The sequence below is a fragment of the Carlito syrichta genome, unplaced genomic scaffold (genome assembly GCF_000164805.1).
Source record: "Carlito syrichta isolate Samal-C Ts95f unplaced genomic scaffold, Tarsius_syrichta-2.0.1 Scaffold316465, whole genome shotgun sequence".
Classification (NCBI taxonomy): Eukaryota; Metazoa; Chordata; class Mammalia; order Primates; family Tarsiidae; genus Carlito; species Carlito syrichta.
Window position 1 is genome coordinate 897,223 of NW_007260561.1, and position 24,493 is coordinate 921,715.

General features: G+C 34.4%; 1 protein-coding gene across 1 annotated transcript in view; it reads right to left on the reverse strand.

Moving 5' to 3' along the window:
* Nucleotides 1-24,493, reverse strand: part of STXBP4 (syntaxin binding protein 4) — a 195,686-nt gene that overhangs the window by 127,825 nt on the left and 43,368 nt on the right. The window contains exons 8-9 of the mRNA XM_008074470.1: nt 4,177-4,273; nt 2,974-3,065 (exon numbers count right to left, since the gene is read on the reverse strand). Coding sequence (XP_008072661.1) covers nt 2,974-3,065; nt 4,177-4,273 — 189 coding nt within the window. The remainder of the gene's footprint in view (nt 1-2,973; nt 3,066-4,176; nt 4,274-24,493) is intronic.

Here is a 24,493-nt window from a genome sequence, read left to right on the forward strand (position 1 = left end):
TAATATGTGATAAATTTGAGTATCTCAATGAAAGGGTAAATTCTCTAGAAAGATGTATATTAACAAAATTATTCAAGAAAAGAACAAAAACTTAAATAGAATAATAACCTTATAAGACACTAAAAATTTGAAATGTCAGCCAGGCTCGGTGGCTCAGCCTGTAATCTCGCGCCTTTGGGAGGCTGAGGTGAGTAGACTGCCTGAGCCCGCGGGTTCGAGACCCGCCTGGGCAACTTGGCAAGAACTCATCTCTACAATAAATCAAAAATATGAGCCGGCTGTGGTAGCACGCACCTGTAGTTCCAGCTACTTGGAAGGCTGAGGCGGAAGGATCGCCGGAGCCCAGCATGTCGAGGCTGCGGTGGCTGGGAGCGGCCACTGCACTCCAGTCTGGGTGACAGAGTGAGACTCCAACTCAAAAAAAAAAAATTGAAATGTCTTCTCTCCAGGAAGAATCTAGGCCTAAATCATTTAACAAATAAAAAATTTTCAAATCTTAAAGGAAAAGTTTCTATTATTTAAATTGTTTCAGAAAAATAGAAATGGCAGAAAAAATTTAAAACTTAAAATGGTTCCAATATCACATAAATTTATTTCTTGCTCACGTTTGCTGCTCCTATTCAACAGTGTTCAGAACAAGTAAAAATGTGTGATGAAGACAAAAATAATTAATTCAAATATTTACCTAAAACAGCCAAGAAAAATAATTACAAAAACAATTGGAATAAGGAGTCCAATAAAGCAGCATCACCCAATACAAGCATTCTAAAATTAATATTTTTCCTAATCATCAGTTGCAAAATGTAATGGGAAAAAAAATCCCATTTCCAAGAGCATCACAAATGATAATGTAACTAGTAATCAACCTAACAAAAAATATTCAATATGTATATGAAGCAAACCACAATTTTCTCTTTGCAAAACATGAGCAGACACCTAAATGAATGAAGAAATAAGTCATGTTCAGTTCTTTCCAATCCATCCTCTAATTTCTACATTATTCCAATAAAAAACCACTAAATGATATTTTTTTACCATAACAAAATGATTCCAAAAATCATTTAGAAGATCAAAGCCAAAAAGTAAAAAAAAAATTAAGGGCTTAACCTACTAGATAACAATGATCCTAGTACCACAAAACTAGAGTGATTAAGATAATAATGCACTGCCAGAGAGAAGTGGATCAATGGAGCAGAGTTGTAGGTCCAGACACATATCTGTGTTTCTAGAAAGAAATTTAGTATCTGATAAAGTTTGCATTTCAAATAAATAGTATAAGTTAAGAAACAAAGAATGGAATACCACATGCTCTCACTCATAAGTGGGCCCTGAACATTTATCACAATAGTACAAGAGAGGAATGGGCAGTAGCGACTCGCTGCTGGGTTGGGGGGTGAGGCACATAACATCACTAAGGGCAAGTGAGGACCAGTGGGAGGCCCAAATTTCACCAATACATAGACAACTTATGCACCCAAACCTGACTTGTACCCCATATCTTTAAAATAAAATAAGAAGAAAAAAATAGTTAAGGCTGGGCTACTAAATCAATGGTGGTGAAGCTAAAACAAGTGGTTATCCATGCATAAATAAGAATAAATTTTGACTTAATATATAAATTATAGGAAATAGAAATTAAGATGGTCTTCCTTAGGAATATAACACTACTAAAAATCCCCAATGAAAAGGACCGCAACACTTGACAATATAAATAACAAAGTTCCCTAGAACACCACTTATTAAATTAATATACATCACAATTCTATTTTACATAAAGCAGAAAAACAGGCAAAACTAAAGTATGTTGTTAGAAGACAAAAGAATAGTTATCCTGATTCTTTTTTGGGGGTAATATAGTGTTACTAGTAATTAGAAAGGAATCCAGGGGTGGGAGAGCATCTAGGTCTCTGGTAATGTATGTATTTAATTTTGTTTCTTGATGTGAATGCTAATTACATGAGGATAGATTAGTTGTACAATTATCTATGTACAACTAAGGATATGTACTTTTATATGTGTATATTATAGTGAGATAAAAGAGAATAGAAAGTTCTACACTGCTAGTGAGAATGCAAACTTGTGCAACCTCTTTGGAAGACAGTTGTGGCGATTTCTGAGAGAACTAGAAATTGACCTTCCATATAACCCAGTAATCCTCCTGTTGGAATATACCCAGAGGAACTCAAATCATTCTACAAAAAAGATACCTGCACGCGTATGTTTGTTGCAGCTCTAGTCACAATAGCAAAAACATGGAACCAACCATGCTGATCGAAGTTGGACTGGATAAAAAAAAAATGTGGTGCATATACACAATGGAATATTATGCAGCCATAATGTAGGACAAACATATGAACTTTGTAGCAACCTGGATGGATTTAGAGACCAACATACTCAGTGATCTATCACAGAAACAAAGAACAGAATATCATATGTTCTCACTCATAAACAGACCTTGAACAATTATCATAATACTATAAGAAAGGAATTGGCAGCAGTGGGAAACTGCCAGGGGAGGGGAGGTGGGATTGGCAGTTGAGGGAAACAGTCAGGGGAGGGAGAGGCACACCTCATCAACAAGGGTACCTACCTACATAATGAACATCTGTATACCTAACCCTGAATTGTACCCCACATCTTAAAAAAAAGAGAGAATAGAAACAACACATGCACATACAATATCTACCTGTTTGTCTAGCTAGCTAGTTATAGTATATGTCCTTCCACATGTCAAATTGTCAATACTAGAAAAGCTAGGAATGAGAGTAGCACAAGAGGCTAGTGAGAGAGGAAGATGAAGAAGATAAAGATGAACTTACTTTTGATTTTAATCTGTATTTTATATGTTGACCCAAGGAATGTATTATTTGCATAATTTTTTAAAGTGAAAAAGGGTGACATATATGACACATAGCATTCAAGACTTGTGACTTAAGTATAGTAGTCAAGATAATTTTATAGGGCATACTCTACCTGTGAATCTAGTATGTTGGAAATTTCATGGGCACCGACATTTGCTTCATCCAGCTGCAAGCAAAACAAGTTTTTGGCAACCTGAACAAAATCTGAAATGGAACACATTTCAGTAAGAATATAGCATATAAACGCTTCTATATGTGGTTTAAACTATGTGTTATAACTAAAGAATGAAATTTAACTTAACATAAATAGTTTTAAAATAGTACTGAATGAAGTGACAAGTAAAAGTAAGAGATAAACTAGTTTGAACTTCAGATAACTTTGCTAAAATTAATAATTCAGTTAAGGCTGGGCTTGGTGGCTCAGCCTGTAATCCCAGCACTTTGGGAGTCTGAGGCTAGTGGATTGCCTAAGTCCGCGGGTTCAAGTCCAGCCTGGGCAACTTGGTGAGACCTTATCTCTACAATAAATAAAAAATTAGGCAGGCATGGTAGTGAGCGCCTGTAGTTCTGGCTCCTTGGAAGGCTGAGGTGGAAGGATTGCTTAAGCCCAGCAGGTCGATGCTGGAGTGGCTGTGAGTGTGCCACTGCACTCCAGCCTGTGCAATGGGGGGAGACTCCAACTCAAAATAATAATAATAATGGTAATAACAATAAAAAATAATAATAATTCAGTTAAGATAATAATAAAGCAAATACATATCACAGGTATATTTAATTTTCCAACTTTTGTCTGAGTAGAACTTTTTCTAAAACATATGACAGTACTGTGGACTTATAGCTTCTATAGCTAGAAGAATCTGAGGTTTAATAAGAGTAATAGTAGCTAATGTTTATGTAAAATCAGCTGTATGCCAGGCATGGTGCACAGCAATTTCATCTTCACAACAATTTCCTGAGGTAGGTCCTCTTATTCTCTTCATTTTACAGATGAATAAATTGAGGTTAATACAGGCTGTCTTAAACTGACCAAGGTCACTTGGCAAATAAATAGCAGAGAAGTCCATAAGCTTCTTCAGACATGCAGAGTGTCTACTCATCTATGCACAGTATTCTCAAATATTTTCTTCTGTTTGCTGACCCTGCCAGGCCAGTAATTTTAGCTGAGTTTTTAAGAGTACTGATTAAAGAACTTGAAATAGAAGTGGTTTTACTTTCTATTATGTCCTTCTAAAGATCAAGCACTCAATGAAAATGGATCACAAAAACTCTTGGACCAAGTTTCTATGATAATACAACACAATAAACCTAACATTACCTCCAAAAGACACTGTCCCCTTTGAATCTGCTTGTACTTGCTGTCTCAGAGCTTGGTGTTGTTCCTTAGTGGGCTGAATACCAAGATAGTTTAGAGCCTGGAAGGTAAAGGACTCATGTGAAGCAATTTTTCAAATCTCCAAAAAATGAAACTTTTCATGACTAACTTTATTTTACAACCTAGTAAAAATAACCAATATCAGAAACAATGACCAGAATTAGATATCCAAGGGAAGTCTGCCATTTATGGATTATCTGCCTATAAAAGATTAGCTTCCTGATTCTACCGCTATCTCATTTTTTTTTCAAGGCTAATGCCAAAGTTGTAAGCATAGACCTAGCACCAAAAATCAAACTACCAGGGTGCCAAAGGAAAAAAAGTTTTAAGAGATCACGTTTTGAGAGATGTTTGCTGTTATCAGACATGTCAGGACGCTGATGGTGACTACTCTGAGCACCTCTTGTAATTGCAGAAGTCAAACGTGATTTGTATTCATCTTTTGTTATCAGTATATATTGAGCATTATAATTTTAATACAGTTTTTCCTTTCTTAATGTGTATACATATTTTGGCACCCTCTGTATTTCTTAGTTTATATGATTTGGCAGAAGAAAATAACAATAGAATTCTATTAAATCAGGTTTATAAATAACACTATGCAGGTGCAGTGGCTACCTCTGTAATCTCAGCACTTTGGGAGGCTGAGGCAGGAGGATTGCTTGAGCCCAGGAGTTTAAGATCAGCCTAGGCAAAAAAGTAAGATCTCATCTCTGCAAAAAAATTTAAAAAAAAACACAAAAAAACCAACAGCCAAGTGTGGTAGCACATGCCTGTGGTTCCAGCTACTTGGGAGGCTGAGTTAAAAGGATCAAATGAGCCAAGGAGGTTGAGGCTGTGGTGAGCCGTGATCATGCCATTGCACTCCAGCCTGGGCAACAGAGGGAGACCCTAACTCAAAAAATATAATAATAAAAATAACACCCTAAAACATGGTTAATTAACCATATATGGTTAATATCTCATCTTTAAGAGCAAAACTAAAGTTGATAATTACATTCAATATGTAATTTTCTAATTTGTGGCTTGTTTAGGGACAGGCTTACACAAATAGTATATTAAAAACTGGCACCAACTTCTCTTTCAGCTGGATATTCCCTGAAGGTTAAAAGCATCTTCTCCTTTTAGTATCCATAACTGATTAAAACTTCAGAGATTGTTCATTGTCATCAATATCTACTCTCTACTTGTTCTTTAGTAACAGAACCAACCACAATTTTTAACTGGAAACACTGCCATCCAGCTAAAATATCTTTTAACTTGGTGTGGCCATACAACTATGTTTAGCTAGGGAGAAAGAGAGAGGTAGGAAGAGAGGGAGGGAGGGAGAAAGGGGAGGGAAGGGAGAGGAAGGAAGAGAGAGAGGAAGAATGGAAGGAAGGAAGGAAGGAAGGAAGGAAGAATTGCTGGAATTTGAGCAGTCATCTGGGGGGTTCATGAGGTACCTCAATAAGGATGGCGGAACAGAAAGACAGCTGGAATATGGGTCCCTGACACTGCAAAACCTCCACTCCAGCCTTGGACTACCTTCTTTTAGATGTCTTTCTGATATGAGAGAAATAAATTTCTAACTGAAACCAGTTATTTTGGGTTCTCTCGTTATGTATAGCAAAATCCAATATTAATTAGCACATAGGGATTAACTGAATGCCCTGTTATTGGGGTCTAGCAAGAACATATACAGTGTCAACTACATCACAACTAAAATATAAGCAGAGTTTAATATTGGTAATTATCCCTTACAAATTTCTTTCTCCTTTGGAATCTTGTTCAATCATTCAGCATTTCATTCATCAAATATTTACTTGTTGCTTACTATATTAGGCGGGTACTAAACTAAACACAAGTGATAGACAAATGAGAAATAGTCCCTACTCTAAAAAAGCTTATGGTCTCTAGGGTGAGAATAACATGTAAATAAATATAGTTAAGTGCAACATGTAATTTAATAGAAGTATATTCAGGGTATATTATGACACAATGCAACTGATTAATTGATAGATCAGTGATTTGACTAGGCACAATGAAAGGAAGAGGGAACATCAGGAAAAATTCTTTCAAAAGTGATTCTTAAGCTTGGTCTAGCATCATCTGTTTACCTTGTCTAACAGCCCTAAGTATGTGCTTTGCATGACACTGAATGATTCTTAACTTTTGTGTTTTTCCCCCTGGTATAAAAATGTGTCAAATATACTTTAAAAAAGAATAATATAAATGCTCATGTGCTCGCTATCATCAAATACTCATTGATATTTGCTTGAAATTTATATATATTTTTTCAAGAAATAAAACTATAGATTTGGTTGAAAGTTTCCTGTATGACCCGCCCCGCCTCCCAACCACCACCACCACAGTAACCACTATCCTAAAGTTGGTCTATCCTTCCTGATCATACTTTAAGACATTTACTACAAAAGCATGTGTACCCTAATAATATGTACTCTTATTTTGTGCATTTAAAATTTTACGTGAATAGTATAATTTAAAAGGATAATTCCACAAATTATTTTATTTTTACCTCAATTTTACAATTTCAAAATGCTCATTTTTTTTTTTTTTTTTTTTTGAGCTGGGCTCTTGCTGTCACCCAGGCTGGAGTGCAATGGCACAATCACAATACACTGAAGACTCAACCTCCTGGGCTCAGGCGATCCTTCCAACTCAGCCTCCTGAGGAGCCATAACTACAGGCACGCACCACCATGCCCAGCTAATTTTTTGCTTTTTTTGAGGAGATGAGGTCTCACTATGTTGCCCAAGCTGGTCTTGAACTCCTGGGCTCAAGCAATCCTCCCACCTCAGCCTTCGTGAGTGCTGGGATTAATTGTATAATATTATTTACAAAATGAGTTCACTTATTTTTAACTTTGAATGGGTTGGTATACATATATTATAATTTATTATACATTTTCTGATTGATGAGTTTTTATAATTACTCCAGTCTATTCTTTAAAATTACAAAACATTATACATGTTTCCTTGGATAGATACATAAAAATTTTTCTACATTGTATCCCTAGAAGAGGAAGTGCTGAGTCATAGGGAATATAACTGTCAATTTTATTAGCTATTGTTGAATTGTTCTCCAAAAGGTTGTTCCAATTTATGCACACTAGTAGTACATAAGCATTCCCATTTCTACATTCTTAACAGCATCTGCTGTTTTCACACTTTCATTTGTGTCAATATGTTGGATATGAAATAGTATGCTATTTGTTAATTTGAATTCCTTTTATTACAAGTGAGATTAACCATCTTTTACATGTTTATTAGTAATGTCTTTCACTCATAATAATTTAGAAATATGTTTTAAGTTTTCATAATAAAATTTTAAGAAATATCTTGTTACTGATTCCTAATTTGGTCTCTGTCTTACAGTTGTGACAACCAAAAATGTCTCCAGATGCTACCAAATGTCCAAAAGAGAAAAAGTGTACCCTACCTTGAGAACCAGTGCTACAGAGACAAACACTATTAACAGTTATTGTATAATTTTTCAGGTTTTATTATATGAATATACCTACATATAAATTTATATAAATTATGAGGGCATTTTGCAACAATTAAGTTGCACTATATACAGTGTTGAGAATTATTAATATGTCACAACGTTCTACTCTGTATATTGTAGAACTATTGTATGCTCTCTATTTTTTATTTATTTTATTTATTTATTTAAAATCAGGATTTATTAATAGGACAGAAAAGTTCCCACAGTGGGAGGGGACACAAAGGGGTTGCCCTATTGTATGCTTTTTTAAATTGTTGTAATTGTACACTGTCTGGACTGAATTTTTTAAAAAGCATTCTCCTTTCGATAGTCATTTAGACTATATACAGTATTTCAGTATTAAACACAATACTAAAGTGTTAATGCTCTTTCCTTCATGCCGATGACTCTTACACTCCAGCAGCTTTAAGAATTGCCTGGATTTTAAAAAAAATATGAAATATGAATACATAAAGTTATAGAACATAACTTTATGGATATCTACTATCTTGCTTTATTAAAACTTAGCACTTAGCTATATTTACTTCAGTTTTGGAATGTAGCAATACATTACGAAAGCCCCATTTGAACTTCTTCTCAGAGGTAACAAGTTATATATTTGATTTAATATTCCAATGTTTTTTTAAAATTGTATAATACATGATATATAGTAACAAATACATGAGTTTTAAAGTAGAAAAATAAAACACCCAAGAATCCACTTAAGAAGCATGAAACTCTGAATCTGTATTACATACACCTGTTGCATTCTATTAGAGGGAATCACTACTAATGAACTGTGTTTATCACTCTCGAACTATTCATTTTAAAATGGTTTGTAACATACACAAGTATCCATAACATATTATTTTGTTTTGCTGTCTTAGTTTAAAAAATGCTGCAGATAGTCTTCCAAAACTTGCAGTTGTTACAGTAAGGGTTTATCATTCATCCATGTTGTTACCTGTTATTGTAACTTTCATTCATTCATTTTCACTGTTATATTTGATTAGATGAATATGACACAATTTATTCATCCATGCTTCTGTAAATGGGCACTGGGGTTTTTTGCTTACCAGCCATAAACAAAGCAGTGAATATTTTAGATCATACCTACTGTAGCATATGGGTAAGAATATACTTTAGGTATATACCTAACAATAGTATTATTGAGTCTTTTTCTGATCGATTTGTAGGAATTCTCCACATATTTTGGATATCAAAACTTTATATCTTATGTATATTACAAATATTTTCTCCCAGCTTTGGTCATAACCTTTCATTTTTTATATTTTGGACAGTTCTCAAGCATGTTTTTACACCATTACTTCCTATTCTTATAAATTCATGTGATAATTTCTGAACTGTTTAAAGCTTTGATTTTTTTATAAATCATACCATATGGTACATGCCATTATGAGACTTTTCATTTTATCACATCTTTATTGAGATATAATTGACATGCTATAAAATTCACAGTTTTAGTGTATACTTAAGTGGTTTTTAGTATATTCACAAGTTATGCATTAATCACCACTATCCAACTCTAGAAAACTTTAAGCATCCCCCTCCCCCAAAAAACCTATATCCATTAGCAGTCACTTGCTATTTTCCCATCTCTCCAGCCAATCACTAATCTATTATTTTGTTTCTATGGATTTGCCTATTCTGAGAATTTCATATTAAGGGAATCATACAATTTGTGGCTCTTTTGCATCTGGCTTCTTTCACTTAGCTTAATTTTTCAAGGTTTATACATGTTGTAGCATGAGCTAGAACTTCATTTCTTTTATGATTCCATAATAGTCCACTGTACGTATATGTATATACTGTACCACATTTTGTTTATCCATTTATTAGCTGATGAGCACTTGGACTGCTTCCACTTTAGGGTATTATGAAGGATGCTGTAATGGAGGTTTGTGCACAAGTTTTTGTGAGGACATGCTTTCATTTCCCTTGGGTTTACACCTTGGAGTAAAATTGCTTGGTCCTAAAAAAAACTTCACATTTAACTTTTTGAGAAATTGTCACATTCTTTTCCAAAGTGAATGCACCATTTTACAGTCTCAACAGCAATGATTGAAGGTTTCAATTCTCTCCATCCTCATCAGCCTTTATTACTGTCTGTTTCTTTTTTAGTATAGGTATCCTAGTGGGTGTGAAGTAGTATCACATTGTAGTTTTGATTAGCATTTTAGTAGTGGCTAAATATCTTGAGTACCTTTTCATGTACTTATTGGCGATTTGGATGTATTTCTTTGGAGAAATGTTACCTCTGAAAATCTGGATGCCTTTTACTTCTTTTTCTTGTCTAATTCTACTGGCTAAAACCTCCAGCACAATAAAAACTGTAAGTGGCAGAGCAGACATCCTTGTCTTATTCCTGATGTTACGTGGGAAACATCCATTATTCCGCTAATAAGTATGGTGTTAGGGTTTTCATAAATGCCTTTTTGAGGTGGAGAAGATTCCCTTATATTTCTAGTTTACTCAACTTTTTTTTCATGAATTATAAGAGATCTTTATATACTCTGGATACAAGTCTTTTATCAGATACATGACTGGTCAATATTTTCTCCCTCTGTGGGTTATCTTTGCACTTTCTTGAAGGTGTCTTTAAAAGCACAAACATTTTTTATTTTAATAAAGTATATGTTGTCAGTTTTTAGTTTTAGTTCTTACATGTAGGTCTGTGATCCATTTTGAATTAGCTTTTGTATATAACGTGGGGTTGAGATCTACCTTCACTGTTTTATAGGCGGATATCCATTGTCTCAGCACCATCTGTTGAAAAGCCTATTCTTTTTCTATTGAATTATATTATATCTTTCTTGAAATCAATTGACCACAAATGCACAAATTTCAATTCAATTCATCTATATTTCTAGCTTTACGGCAGTATCACACTGTTGGAATTAATACAGTTCTACAGTAAGTTTCAGATCAGGAAATGTGAGTCCAACTTTTTTTTCAAGATTGTTTTAGTTATTCTACGCCTCTTGCATTTTTAGATAAATTTTAGGATACGTTTATAAATTTCTGAAAAATAGCTGACATTTTGATAAAGATTGCATTGAATCTATCAATTTGGGGAATATTGCTATCTTTGCAATTAAGTTCATGGATTAAAGAGCACAAGGTATTTTTCCGCTTTAATTTCACTCAAAAATGTTTTGTATAAGTTTTACATTTCTTTTGTTAAATTTATTCCTAGATGTTTTATTCTTTTAGGTGTTATTATAATTGTTTTAATTTCATTTTTGGATTGTTCATTGTTAGTGTATACAAACAAACTTGCTTTTTGCATAAGACCTTATATACTCAAATCTGCTGAATTTGTTTTTAGTTTTAAAAGTATTTTGGTAGACTCCATAGGATTTTCTACAAACAAGATCACATCATTTGGGAATAGAAATAGTTTTTACTTCTTCCTTCAATCTGGATGCCTTTTACTTCTTTTTTTTGCCTAATACTACTGGCTAGAACTTCTGGCACAACAAAACTATAAGTGGCAGAGCAGACATCCTTGTCTTATCCCTGATGTTAGGTAGGGAACCCCCGTTATTCCATTATTAAGTATGATGTTAGCAGTGGGTTTTCATAAATGCCCTTTTTGAGGTTGAGGAGATTCCTTTCTATTGTTAGTTTTTTGAATTTTTTTTCATGAAAGGGCATTAAACTTGGTAAATGTCTTTTCTGTGTCTATTGAGATTATCATGTGGCTTTGTCCTTTATTCTATTAATATGGTATTACATTGATTGGTTTTATATATTAAATCAACTTTGCATTCCTGGAATAAATTCCACTTGGTTATAGCATATAATAATTCTTTTGAAGTGTTGCTTAATTCAGCTTGCTATTGTTTTCAAGCTGAATTCAGCATCTATAATCATAAGATATTTGTCTGTAGTTTAGTTTTACTTTTTTTCTTTTCCCTCCCCCCATCCCCAGGATGTTTTTGTCTAGTATCAAAGCAATATTGACCTCATAGAAGAAAACAAGAAGTGTTCCCTCCTCCTATATTTTGTGGAAGAATTTGTGAAGGATTGTTGTTACCTCTTTTCAAATGTTTGGCAGAATTCACCTGTGAAGACATCTGGGCCTGAGCTAATCCTTGTGGAAAGTTTTTTGATTACCAGTTTAGTCTCTTTACTTGTTACAAGTTTGTTCAACTCTTATTTTTTCTTGTGTGAGGCTTGGTAGGTTTTGTCTTTCTAGGAATTTGTCCATTTCATATAGATTACCTAATTTGATGGTATAAAGTTATTCACAATATTCTCTTATAATCCTTTTTTATTTCTGTAAGGGCAGTTGTTATATCTGTTAACTTACTTTTCTTCTCTAAAACTGACATTGTGAATTTGTTCAGATTCATACATGAGGCTCTTGTTCTTTGATTTCCCATATGATGATGATAAAAATCATGTAACCACTGACTTATCCTTTCTTTTTCTTTTAATTTGATGGGCTTTTAGGCTGTTTCCTATCATTCATTCTTCTAAACAATGCTGTAATAATATTCTTGTATCCATTGGTCAGGATAGGCTAACTACACTGTTCTTTCCTCAACTCGAACATCTTAGTAGCTTGGAAAAGACAAAGGTTCACTTTCTCCTTGCTAACGTTACATGCCCGATGTGAGTTAGCTGAATTCTCTTTTTCTATATTTTTCACTAAGTGACCCAGGCTGACAGAGCCTTCACTATCAGGAGTTTTGCTGGATGCTAAGGCAGAGAAGAAAGAAATATGACGAATTGTACTCTGACTCTTAAAGGAGATGGAAAGGTTCAATTCAACCACTGGCTAACAAGGAAGATAACCTGATACAGTTGAAAAGCTCTATGTACTACTGCATTGCGCATGTCTCCTTATGTAGTTGCACAGACATTTCTCTAGGGTTATATGCCTAGAAGTAAAATTGCTGGGTAAAAAAATACGAGCATGTTCAGTTTTGCCAAGTTGCTTTCCAAAGTTACTGTCCACAAATATAACATGCGAATTCTCAGCTCTTTCTCTCTAACCTTGTGAACTGATATTGTAAGACTTTGAAATGTTTGCCCTCTTAATGACTAGGCAATTGTACCTCACCTATGTTTTACTTTCATCTTCCTAGAGATCATCTTTTCAAATATTAACTGCCATTTGGGTTTTCACTTTTGTAAACAGGCCATTCATTTGTACTGACTATCTTTCTGCCTGTATTTTCCCTTCAGTGGGAGCATTTCTCTAGTCATTTTTTGAAGAGGGCAGCCAGCCCTTCCATAATCTTGGAACATCTCTCTACAAAAGGATATTGGTTCTAGGATTCATCTGAAAAGGGCCTAAGGCTGTGTTAGAACTGAGCCTCAATATCTGAGTCTGGGCCTTCTTTAAGCTACACGTCAACACTCACAGTGCTCCCACTAACATTTCTGTTGTGAGATTTCTCTACTTTATCTCTCCTTTTTCTTTTCTTTCTTCCTTTCAAACCTGACTATGCATTATAGAAATTTCTTTATTTTCTTTTCTTTATTTTATCCATTGTTTCTAAAATAAATAAAAGTTGTGCATCCCTAATCTGAAAATACTGCAAAATCCAAAACTTTTTGAGTACCAACATGATGCCACAGATTGTCCACATGGGTGACTGAGATAGTGACACTTTTGCTTTATGATAGTTCGATGTACACAAACTAGGTGTCATGTACAAATTTAAAATATTGCATAAAATCACCTCCAGGTTATGTTTGCAAGGTTTGTATGAAACATAAATAAATGTGTTTAGACTTGAGTCCTATCCTTGAAATACCTCATTATATATATATGCAAATATTCCAGAGTTGGAAAATATTCAAAATTTGAAACACTTCTGGTCCCAAACATTTTGGCTAAGGAATACTCAAACTATATTCATGGTAGGAGAGGGTTCTGAATTCCCTCCTATACAATGTTGCCAAAATTAGAAGTTCTGATCTTAACTGTTCAAGGATTATACAGATATCTTTGAAAGTCTGTTAAGAACCATGGACCCTCTCCAGAATAATAACCACATATGCAAATTTTGATCTAGAATGTCTGGGTTTCATAAACTTCAAGTTAAGCTTTTATAGCTATCAGTTTGCCATTTAGTTGTTACTAGGCAAAATCACTTTCCAGACATATATACATATTCGAAATTTTTAACAGTAAAGAGCTAAAAAATATAGACACACAAACACATGCACACACATCTGATCAAAGCCATTTTCCTATTAAAAATACTCCAGGCCAGGTACGGTGGCTCACGTCTATAATCCCAGCACTTTGGGAGGCAGAGGTGAGATGATTGCCTTAGCTCAAGGGTTAGAGACTAGCCTGAGCAACATGGCGAGATCTTGTCTCTACAATCAATAAAAATTTTAGCCGGGCATGGTGGTGCACGCTTGTGGTTCTAGCCACTTGGAAGGCTGAGGTGGAAAGATCACCTGAGCCCAGCAGGTCGAGGTTGCGGTGGCCGTGAGCATGCCACTGCACTCCAGCTGGGTGACAGACTGAGACTTTGACTCAAAAAAACAAACAAACAAACAAACAAACAAACAAACAAAAAACTCCAATGGCTTTTCATTGAACTCAGAATGAAATCCCAAAACCTCATCATGGCCTATGAAAATATGATCTGACTATTTCCATGAGGCATGTCATTCATACCACACTCCTTCCTTTGATCACCACTGCTCCTTGCCTTGATCACCTTATCCCAGGAACACATTTTTTTTTTTCTTAAAATATTCTGGACTCCACCCTGTCTTAGGACGTTTGGAGTAGCTGTTCCCTCACATCTCAAATGCTTCCCTAGAGAGAAGAACTCTTGTCTTTCAGGTCCCAGGTTAAATTTCACCTTGTTAGGGAGCTCTTCCTTGATTACCAATCTGAAGTACCCACCAGTTGCTCTATCACCCTGTCTTAATGTCTGCTTTGTGCTCTTGCTATCTGTTATTTTCTTTCTTTTTTAAATCTCTCCATCATAGACCATAAAGACTAGGGAATTCCTTTTTGTTTTGTTCCCCATCAATACTGAAGTGCTTAATACAATACAGCATTTCATCTAAAGGAAGCAAAAAATAAATATTTGTTGAGTAAAAATAAAGAAATTTAAATATTTCATAATCTAAGATGACTGAATTAGAAAAACTTACAACCTCTCCTGATTTGCCATAACAATAAATGAAAGTAGTAGGATAGAAGCAGAAAAATAACAGAATGTAGATGTGTCCTCAAACTGCATATTTTATGTTGTTATGGTTATAACAATTCAAACCATACAGAAACATATATAGAAAGAAGTAACTAACACCTAAAAAGTTCTCTAGCAAGAAATAACCACTATTAATATTTTGGCATGTGAAGTTTTCAGACTTTTATTTATGTCCAATCATACTATATAGATTTACTGACTCAATATATTATATGAGGCACTCCATGTCAGTTAATATAGCTCTTAAATATACCATGTGTTATTAAATCAAGCTCCTATTGATTGCCATGAATTTTTCACTAATACAAACAATGCAATTGCAAATGGCCTTCCACATATATCTTTGTGCCCTTGTCCAACTATTTACTTAGAAAAATTTCATAAGTGAGGGATTACTGCCTGAATAGTATAGGCATAATTCAAATTTTGATACATACTGTGAAACTTCTTCAGTAAATAATTTCTATTTTTTAACTTTTTAAGTATAGATTTTTAAATCCATAAATTAACATAGTAAAAGTTTAGAATTTATGTGAGTTAAAACATAACTATGTCTTATATCTGCTAATACAGAGAAGACCCTTGTGTACCCAGCTAGTAATAAATAAATAAATAGAAATTACTAGGTAATAATAAGCAACATTCACAAGAACCTTAAATGCTTAGCTGAGCTTAGGAGAAAGAATGTTATCAAAATTGATGAAGAAACATGAATACAAAGAATATTGAACATAAAGACAATGGCTGCCTGAAGAATCTGCTAATTCCTGATGGCATAAACTTTAAGCACAAGAAAAGCACCTAGGACCTAAAACAGGGAGGCAAAATTCAATCAAGCAAATGATGCTGAAACCCCAAAAGTCAACACCCTTAGTAAAATGGTAAACTAAGGAGACAATCCTACAAAGACATTACAGAATGCATTTTCCTTAGGTTTGGATGAAAGAAAAAAGTCTTTCCTGAGAATGCATAACTATAAGGATAGGTACTATAGTTCTTCTATAGATTAAGAAATCACAACCTGAGAATTTAGTTTCCAGGGTTCCTAGTGTCTAACAAACTTATATATGTAAATCCTTTCCAGAGGTTTTACATATTGGACTAAAAAATTCTCAGAGACAAAACTCCATTTTCCATGAACTTGAAATGAGAAAAAAAAACAAAAACACAACATACGAGGGAACATGATATCATGAGCAGAATAAGTAAATAAACAAACAACAGAATGTAACCCCCAAAGACTGCAGCTATTGTATGCTCAGACATAGGATATAAGCTGTGTTTAACATACTTAAATTTTAAAAGGTGAATCAAGAATAAGAGTTAAGAACAAATATTATAAAAATACTAGGTAAACAATAATAATTGGAAACCCAATCGGTATGTGAAATAGTAGATGGCTGAAAAGAGACAGAGAAATAGAGAAACAATGTTAGGGAAAGAGTTGAAAAAACTGCAGCATAGATGCAAAATACGAAAGAGATTAGAGAGACATGGAAAATAAAGTGACATTGTCTAATAAATATCTAACCGATGTTCTAACAGAGAATTGAGAGAATTAAAGGGGCACATTACTCAAAGTGATACTAGCTGAGAATTTTGCAGAATCCCAAAGGTACACAAATCCTTATATTTGGGAAGACTGAAAAATCCTAAATGAATAACATAAGAGAAATCAACACCTGGACACATCAAGGTGAAAATATAGAGCTCCAATAACAGAAGAAATCTTTAAAAGCACTCGTAGGAAAAAGATAGATCATTGCAAAAGAAAGAGTGAAAGCTGAGTTCTCAAAATAGCAAAAACAGAAACCAGAAAATATCAGAATAATAGCTTCAAAGATATGAGAGACAATCACTGTGACCCTAGAATTTTATGAAAAAACTCTTAAGAATGAGGGTAAAATTTTTTTCAGGAAAATAAAAATATGAAAGTTTACTATCAACCAACCTATACCAAAGGAATATTTAAAGGGGTTACTCAGTGAAAAAGGAAAATAATTTCCAAAAGGTCAGAAATGCAAAATAGACCAATGAATAAAGAAAATGATAAACATGGGCAAATATGAACTATCATTTACTGTATGAATATTATAATAATAATTCATAGTTTGTGAGACTAAACATAGATAAGCTAAAACTAAAACAATGAAAAATTATAAGTATGTAAGTTGGGAAGAGAGTGATCAAAGTTAAAGCACTGCAGGACCTTGTATGTTTATAGAATAGCAAAGATTCTGACTAATCTTAGACTTTTAAGTATCCATGTTGACATTTTAAGAAAATAATTTTTAAAATAGTGTGAAAAGGCATAATTTCCAATCAAGTTAGAAGTGAAAAATTGTAAAAACAATCAATCAAATAAACATAATCCAACCAAAAGGATACAATAAAGAAGGGAAAGGAAAACAGCAACAAAAAGGAGAACAAAAATAAATTTAAAAAATAAGATAATAGAAATAAATCAAAATATAATACAATTAGAATGAATGTGAGCTGGATGCAGTGGCTCACATACTTTGGGAGGGTGAAGTAGGAGAATCGTTTAAGCCCAGGAGTTTGAGACCAGCCTGGGCGACATAACAAGACCTTGTCTCTATAAAAATATACAATAAAAGTAGCCAGGTGTGGTGGTACATGCCTGTAGTCCCAGCTACTCAGGAGGAAGAATTACCTGAGCCTAGGAGTTTGAGGCTGTGGTGAACTATTGATTATGCCACTACATTCCAGTCTGGTATACAGAGTGAAACTCCATTTAAAAAAAAAGAATGAATATAAAGTATGTGAAGCAATGGGAACTCTTACAAAAAACTAGTTGGAATGAAATTTAATAAAACTACTTCAGAAAACAATTAGCTAATCCAACAATTATTTTTTCAGCACATACTATAAGTCAAGCATTTTTCTAGAAGATGGAGACAAAGAAGTGACAATCTTGGCAACACCTGAAATAAAGTTGAAGATAAGCAAGTTCTTTGATGCCACAATATTTTAGTGAATCAGTTTTTTAAAAAAGCACACAAGTGATAAAGTCAAAATTTCCCTTCTTTTGGGTGGAGAGGAAGGCATATGCATTCATGATCAAGAAACATACTGACAATGTCAAAGATTCTCAATTTTAAGTTAGGTGGTGGGTAAATGTGTATTTCTTTTACTATTCTTTATACTGTTTATATAAAATGCATACATACTTGTATATGGTTGACATTTTCATATAAGGAAAGAAATAAAAATAATTTTATAAAAATAATACAAATAAAGTACCTACAAAGAAGGTGCTCAATAAACTAAATAATAATAAAATTACACAATGCAACTAACTACAGTATAAATTGGTCCAGAGTTAAACTTAGTAACAGGTGGAAGTTTTGTTGAAAGTAAAATTTAAGCCAGGCATGGTGGCTCAAGCCTGTAATCCCAGCACTTTGGGAGTTCAAGGCAAAGGATTGCCTGGGCTCAGGGGTTTGAGACTAGCCTGGGAAACTTGGTGAGACCTCATCTCTATAGGAAATAAAAAATAAGCCAGGCATGATAGTGCACACCTGTGGTTCCAGCTACTTGGAAGGCTGAAGTGGAAGGACAGTCTCAGTCCAGCAGGTAGAGGCTGTGGTGGCCATGAGTGTGCCACTGCACTCCATCCTAGGCAACAGAGTGAGACTGTGACTAAAAAAAAAAAAAAAAAAAAAGAAAAAAGAAAAGAAAGTAAAATTTGCTCTAGGTGAATACAACGTGTCATGTTAGTTAGGGAAGCTCTTAAATTCAAATTGGAAGTAATTTATTTCTGATCAAAAAGTAAGTTCAAATAATTTCTTGAATAACTAAGGCCATCTTTTAACCTGAAGCAAAAATACAAATTTGTTAGACAAATAAATGTCCTCAAGTTCTTCTGACGTCTGAATGATGGATAAAAAAAAATCACTTATTTACAATATTAGGCACATACTTTTCAGCCTAATACAAAGAATATTTCATTAACTATAATGAGACATTGAATATGCCATTGCTCACTACAGTTTTCTTCAAATGTTACAGAAATGGCAATAGGTAAAAGTAAATGCCAGCAAAATGGCATCTGTATCCCAAAGCATCTTCTGAAGCTACAAAAATACAGATAGTGTACAGGTATAATATTTCATATTCAAGCCAAGTAATAAATTTTATCCCTATTTGCTAAGTTTATCATTCCTACTTATAATTTTTACATTAGGAGCAAATGAGACACTTTTTTTTTGTAAAAGTACTTTGTTTTCTCAAGGAAAGAATAGGAGATTGAGAAAACCATCCCTGAACAACAGAATTAAAAGCGGGGGGAGTGGGGAGAAAAACCAAAAGAAGAATACGGGGTCTCACACAGACCCCTGGGAGGTCAGACACTTAGGAAACAGACTACAGAACACAAACAATGAAGAGTCCCCAGAATAACTGGTCACATAGCACAAACCCAGACATCAAGACATTAATAGAGAGAATAAAAAGAATTGAGGAGAGACGAGAGGAAAATAGGAAGGAGTTGATAACTGACATAACAGCAGTAAAGAATGTTGTGATTGAAATAAATAACAAACTAATAAGCATGGAAAGCAGAATGAGCCACACAGAAGAAAGAATCTCAGAACTTGAGGATCAAAATGAGACACTTAGTATTTGTAAAAGTACTTTGAAAAAAGTTATCATTACAAATAACTACGGTGAAATTACATTCAAATATCTGTATATCAAATCATTTTCAGAGTATTCATGAAAAAAGGCAATTGTAAATCCATTTTATAGAAAGAAATTAACAAGTTACTAGTTCAGTGTTAATAATTTTCTAGTATATCCTGATATAAAACTGTATACTTCAACCAGTATAACAAAATATTTCATTAAGACAATGCTATATGTACATATGTATGTATACATATGTCTGTAAGTATATGCATGTATATATATGTGTGTGTATATGTACATATGTATGTATATATACTAACTCAAACTGTCAAAACATAGAAAAGAAACTTAAAAAGAACAAAATCTTCAAGAGATGAGTGATTATTTCAAGAGACCAAACCTAAGAGCAATTGAACTTCCTGAGGCAGAAAGAGAGACAGAGACCACCCTGAAACAAACATTCCATGAAATCATTCAAGAAAACTTCCCTTATCTCATCAGTGATGTGAAAATTCAAACATGAGATCCAGAGAACCCCTGCAAGACAACAAATGAAACCAACTCCCAGACACATAATAATTTGCCTAAAAAAAGTAGGCATTTAAAAAAAAAGATCCTAAAGGCAGCAAGAGAAAAAGGTCAGACTACCCACCAGGGAAGACCAATTAGAATAGCAGTAGATTTATCTACAGAAACACTTCAGACTAGGAGAGCGTGGATCCCAGTCTTCAAAGATCTCAAAGATAAACAACGACAACCAAAAATAACCTACCCAGCTAAGCTAAGCTTCATCAATGAGGGAGAAGTCAAATCTTTCCCAGACATTCAATTCCTAAGATCTTACACTGCCTTTCTAGTGTTTCTACAAGAAACAGTTACGAAAGTATTAAACACAGAAGAAAAGGAAAAAAGAATGACAACGTTCTTCACAAGAGTGCAGGAAAAATATTGAAAACACACATGAATTATCCCCCAAATCAAAAGAAAGACAACAAACAGGAACAACAATAACTCTACAAGAACCTTATGACAGGAATAAACTCATATTTCAATAATTAGCCTGAATGCGAATGGACTAAATGCACTACTGAAAATACATAGAATGGTAAAATGGATAAAATATAATGAGGCAACAATATATTGTCTCCAAGAGACTCATCTCACCAGAAAGGACACTCACAGACTCAAAATAAGAGGATGGGAAGCAAAATTTCAGGTGAATGGAACATAAAAGAAAGCAGGAGTTATGATCTTCATATCAGACAAAATACCCTTTAAGCTATCAAAAATTTAAAAAGATACAGAAGGTCACTACATAATGATAAAAGGTTCAATCCATCAACAAGAAATATCTATCCTAAACATATATGCACCCAACTCTCATAAAGCAGCTTCTAGGCACACTCAAAAAAGATATTGACTCTAACACTATCATAGCTGGGAACTTTAGTATCCCACTCACAACCCTAGACAGATCATCAGGACAAAAAAAATCAGAAAGGTGATCCAAAACCTCAATGTGACTCTTGACCAAATGGACTTAATTGATACCTATAGAACACTCCACCCAATAACCACAGAATATACATTCTACTCATCACCGCATGGAATGTACTCTAAGATAGACCACATCCTTGGCCAGAAATCAAACATAAATAAATTTCATAAGATTGAAATTTTGCCATGCACCTTCTCAGACCACAGTGCAATAAAAATAAATATCAACACCAACCAAGTTCCCCCCAAATCCACAGACATGGACACTAAACAACATGATGCTAAGCAACTCCTAGGTCAACATGAAAATCAAAACAGCGATTAAAACATACCTGGAAACAAATGAAAATGAAGAAACATCTTACCAAAATTTCTGGGATGTCATGAAGGCAGTAGTAAGAAGAAAATTCATATCTCTACAAATGCACATGAAGAAAATGGAAGGATCACAAGTTAACAGCCTAACAAGTCACCTACGAAAGCTGGAAAAGCAAGACCACCAAAACCTTAACTTCAGCAGAAGAATCCAGATCACCAAAATAAAAGCCCAAATCCGGGACATAAAAGATAAAAAGAAAATACAAAAAACAACGAAACAAAAAAGCTGGTTCTTCGAAAGGATAAACAAGACTGATGGTCCCCTAGTTAGACTGACCAGAAAAAACCCAAATAAACACAATCAGAAACACAAAAGATGAAGTCACATCTGACCCTGAAGAAATACAAAAGATTATCAGAGACTATTATGTACATTTTTATGGAAACAAACTTGAAAACCTAAAGGAAATGGAGAACTTTCTGACATCACACAACCTCCCTAGGTTGAAACAAGAAGAAATTGAAACTCTTAATAGACCAATAACAATCAAGGAAATTGACTATGTCATAAGAAAACCACCTACAAAACAAACAAACAAACAAACAAACAAACAAACAAACAAAAAACAGCCCTGGACCAGATGGTCCAGCAGAATTCTACAAAATATAAAAGGAGGGACTGATACCAATCCTATTGAAAGTATTCCAAGCCATTGAGAAAGATGGAACTCTCCCCAAATCATTTTATGAAGCTAACATCACATTGATATCCAAGCCAGGTAAAGACCCAAAAAAGAAAGAGAACTACAGGCCAATATCCTTGATGAACATAGATGCTAAAATTCTCAACAAGATCCTAGCAAACTGGATATAATAACACATCTCAAAAATCATCCACCATGACCAAGTAGGCTTCATCCCCAGGATTCAAGGCTGGTTCAATATTTGTAAGACCACAAATGTAATTAAATACATTAACAGACGTAAAAACAAAAATCACATGATTGTACCATTAGATGCAGAAAATGCTTTTGATAAAATTGAGCACCCCCTTTTGATACAAAAACATCTAGGCATAGATGGAACATACCTCAAAACAGTAAGAACCATCTACGAGAAACCCATAGCCAGCATACTGCTAAACAGACAGAAATTGGAACCATTTCCCCTGAAAACTGGAACAAGACAAGGATGCCCACTCTCACCCCTCTTGTTCAACATAGTTTTGGAAGTCCTAGTTAGAGTAATCAGAGAAGAGAAGGCGATCTGGGGTATCCAAATAGAAAAATAGGAAGTCAAATTATCCCTCTTTGCAGATAACATGATTCTATACCTTGAAAATCCAGGAGAATCTGTCAAAAATCTCCTTGCACTGAAAAAGGACTTTGGCAAAGTCTCAGGTTATAAAATAAAGTGCGAAAGACAACTGCATTTCTATACACCAATAATAAGCAAACAGAAACCCAAATAAAAAGCACAATTCCATTCACAGTAGCCACAAAAAAAAAAAAGAAAGAAATACCTTGGCATCTTCCTAACCAGAGATGTAAAAGACCTTCACAATGAAAACTACAAAACAATGCTCAAAGAATCAAAGATGACACAAACAAGTAGAAAAATAGTCCATCCTCATGGATTGGAAGAGTCAACATTGTTAAGATGTCCATTCTACCTAAGGCAATCTACAGATTTAATGCAATACTCATCAAATTACCAGTAACATTATTCTCAGACCTAGAAACAACAATATAGGAATTCATATGGAAACATAAATGGCCAAGAATAGCCAAAACAATCCTCAGGAAAAAAAAAGAAAGAGAGCAGAAGGCATCACACTCCCAGCCTTTAAACTTTATTATAAAGCTACAATAATCAAAACAGCCTGGTATTGGTACAAGAACAGGCATATAGACCAATGAAATAGAATTGAAATTTCAGAAGCAAAACCTCAATTTCTCAATCAACTCATCTTCAACAAAGCCTACACCACCAACCACTGGGGAGACGAGAATCTATTCAGTAAATGGTGCTGGAAAAACTGGCTGACCACATGCAAAAGATTGAATCAGGACCCCTACCTATCCCCATACACAAAAATTAACTCTAAATGGATCACAGACCTAAACGTAAAACCTCAAACTGTAAGAACCTTAGAAAACGAAGGAGACACTCTTATGGAAGTTGAAACTGGCAACCAATTCCTGATCAAAACCTGAAGTGCTCAGGCCATAAGAGATAAGATAGACAAGTGGGACCTCATTAAACTGACAAGTTTCTGCAAAGCCAAAGAAACCATCAAGAGAGCAGAGAAACAGCCCACAGACTGGGAAAAAATATTTGCCAACTCCATGTCTGATAAAGGCCTAACATCTAGGATCAACAAGGAACTCAAGCATGCTGAAAAGAAGAAAACAGACAGCCCCATTACAAAGTGGGCAAAAGACATGAATACACAGTTCTCAAAAGAAGACATGTGAGCAGCCAACAGATACATGAAAAAATGTTCAGCCTCACTAGTCATCAAGGAGATGCAAATTAAAACTACACTGAGATACCACCTAACTCCCGTCAGAATGGCCATCATCAATAACTCAAAAAATAACAGATGCTGGAGAGGATGTGGCGAAAAGGGAACACGTCTACACTGTTGATGGGAGTGCAAACTAGTACAGCCTCTGTGGAAACAGTATGGCAATTCCTAAAAGTTTTAAAAATCGACCTTCCATAGGACCCTGCAATCAATCCCCCTACTGGGAATATATCCGGAAGAACGTAAATCACTCTATAAAAAAGATACCTGAACCCGTATGTTTATCGCAGCATTGTTCACAATATCAAGAACATGGAACCAAATGTGCTGCCCATCAAAAGAGGACTAGATTAAAAAAAAATGTGGTACATATTCACAAAGGAATATTATTCAGCCATAAAGAAGAACAAAATTATGAACTTCGCAGCAACTTGGATGGAATTAGAGTCTGTAATACTGAGTGATCTTTTACAGAAATAAAGAACAGAGTATCATATGTTCTCACTCATAAATGGACCTTGAACAACTACTGCAATACTATAAGAAAAGGATTGACAGT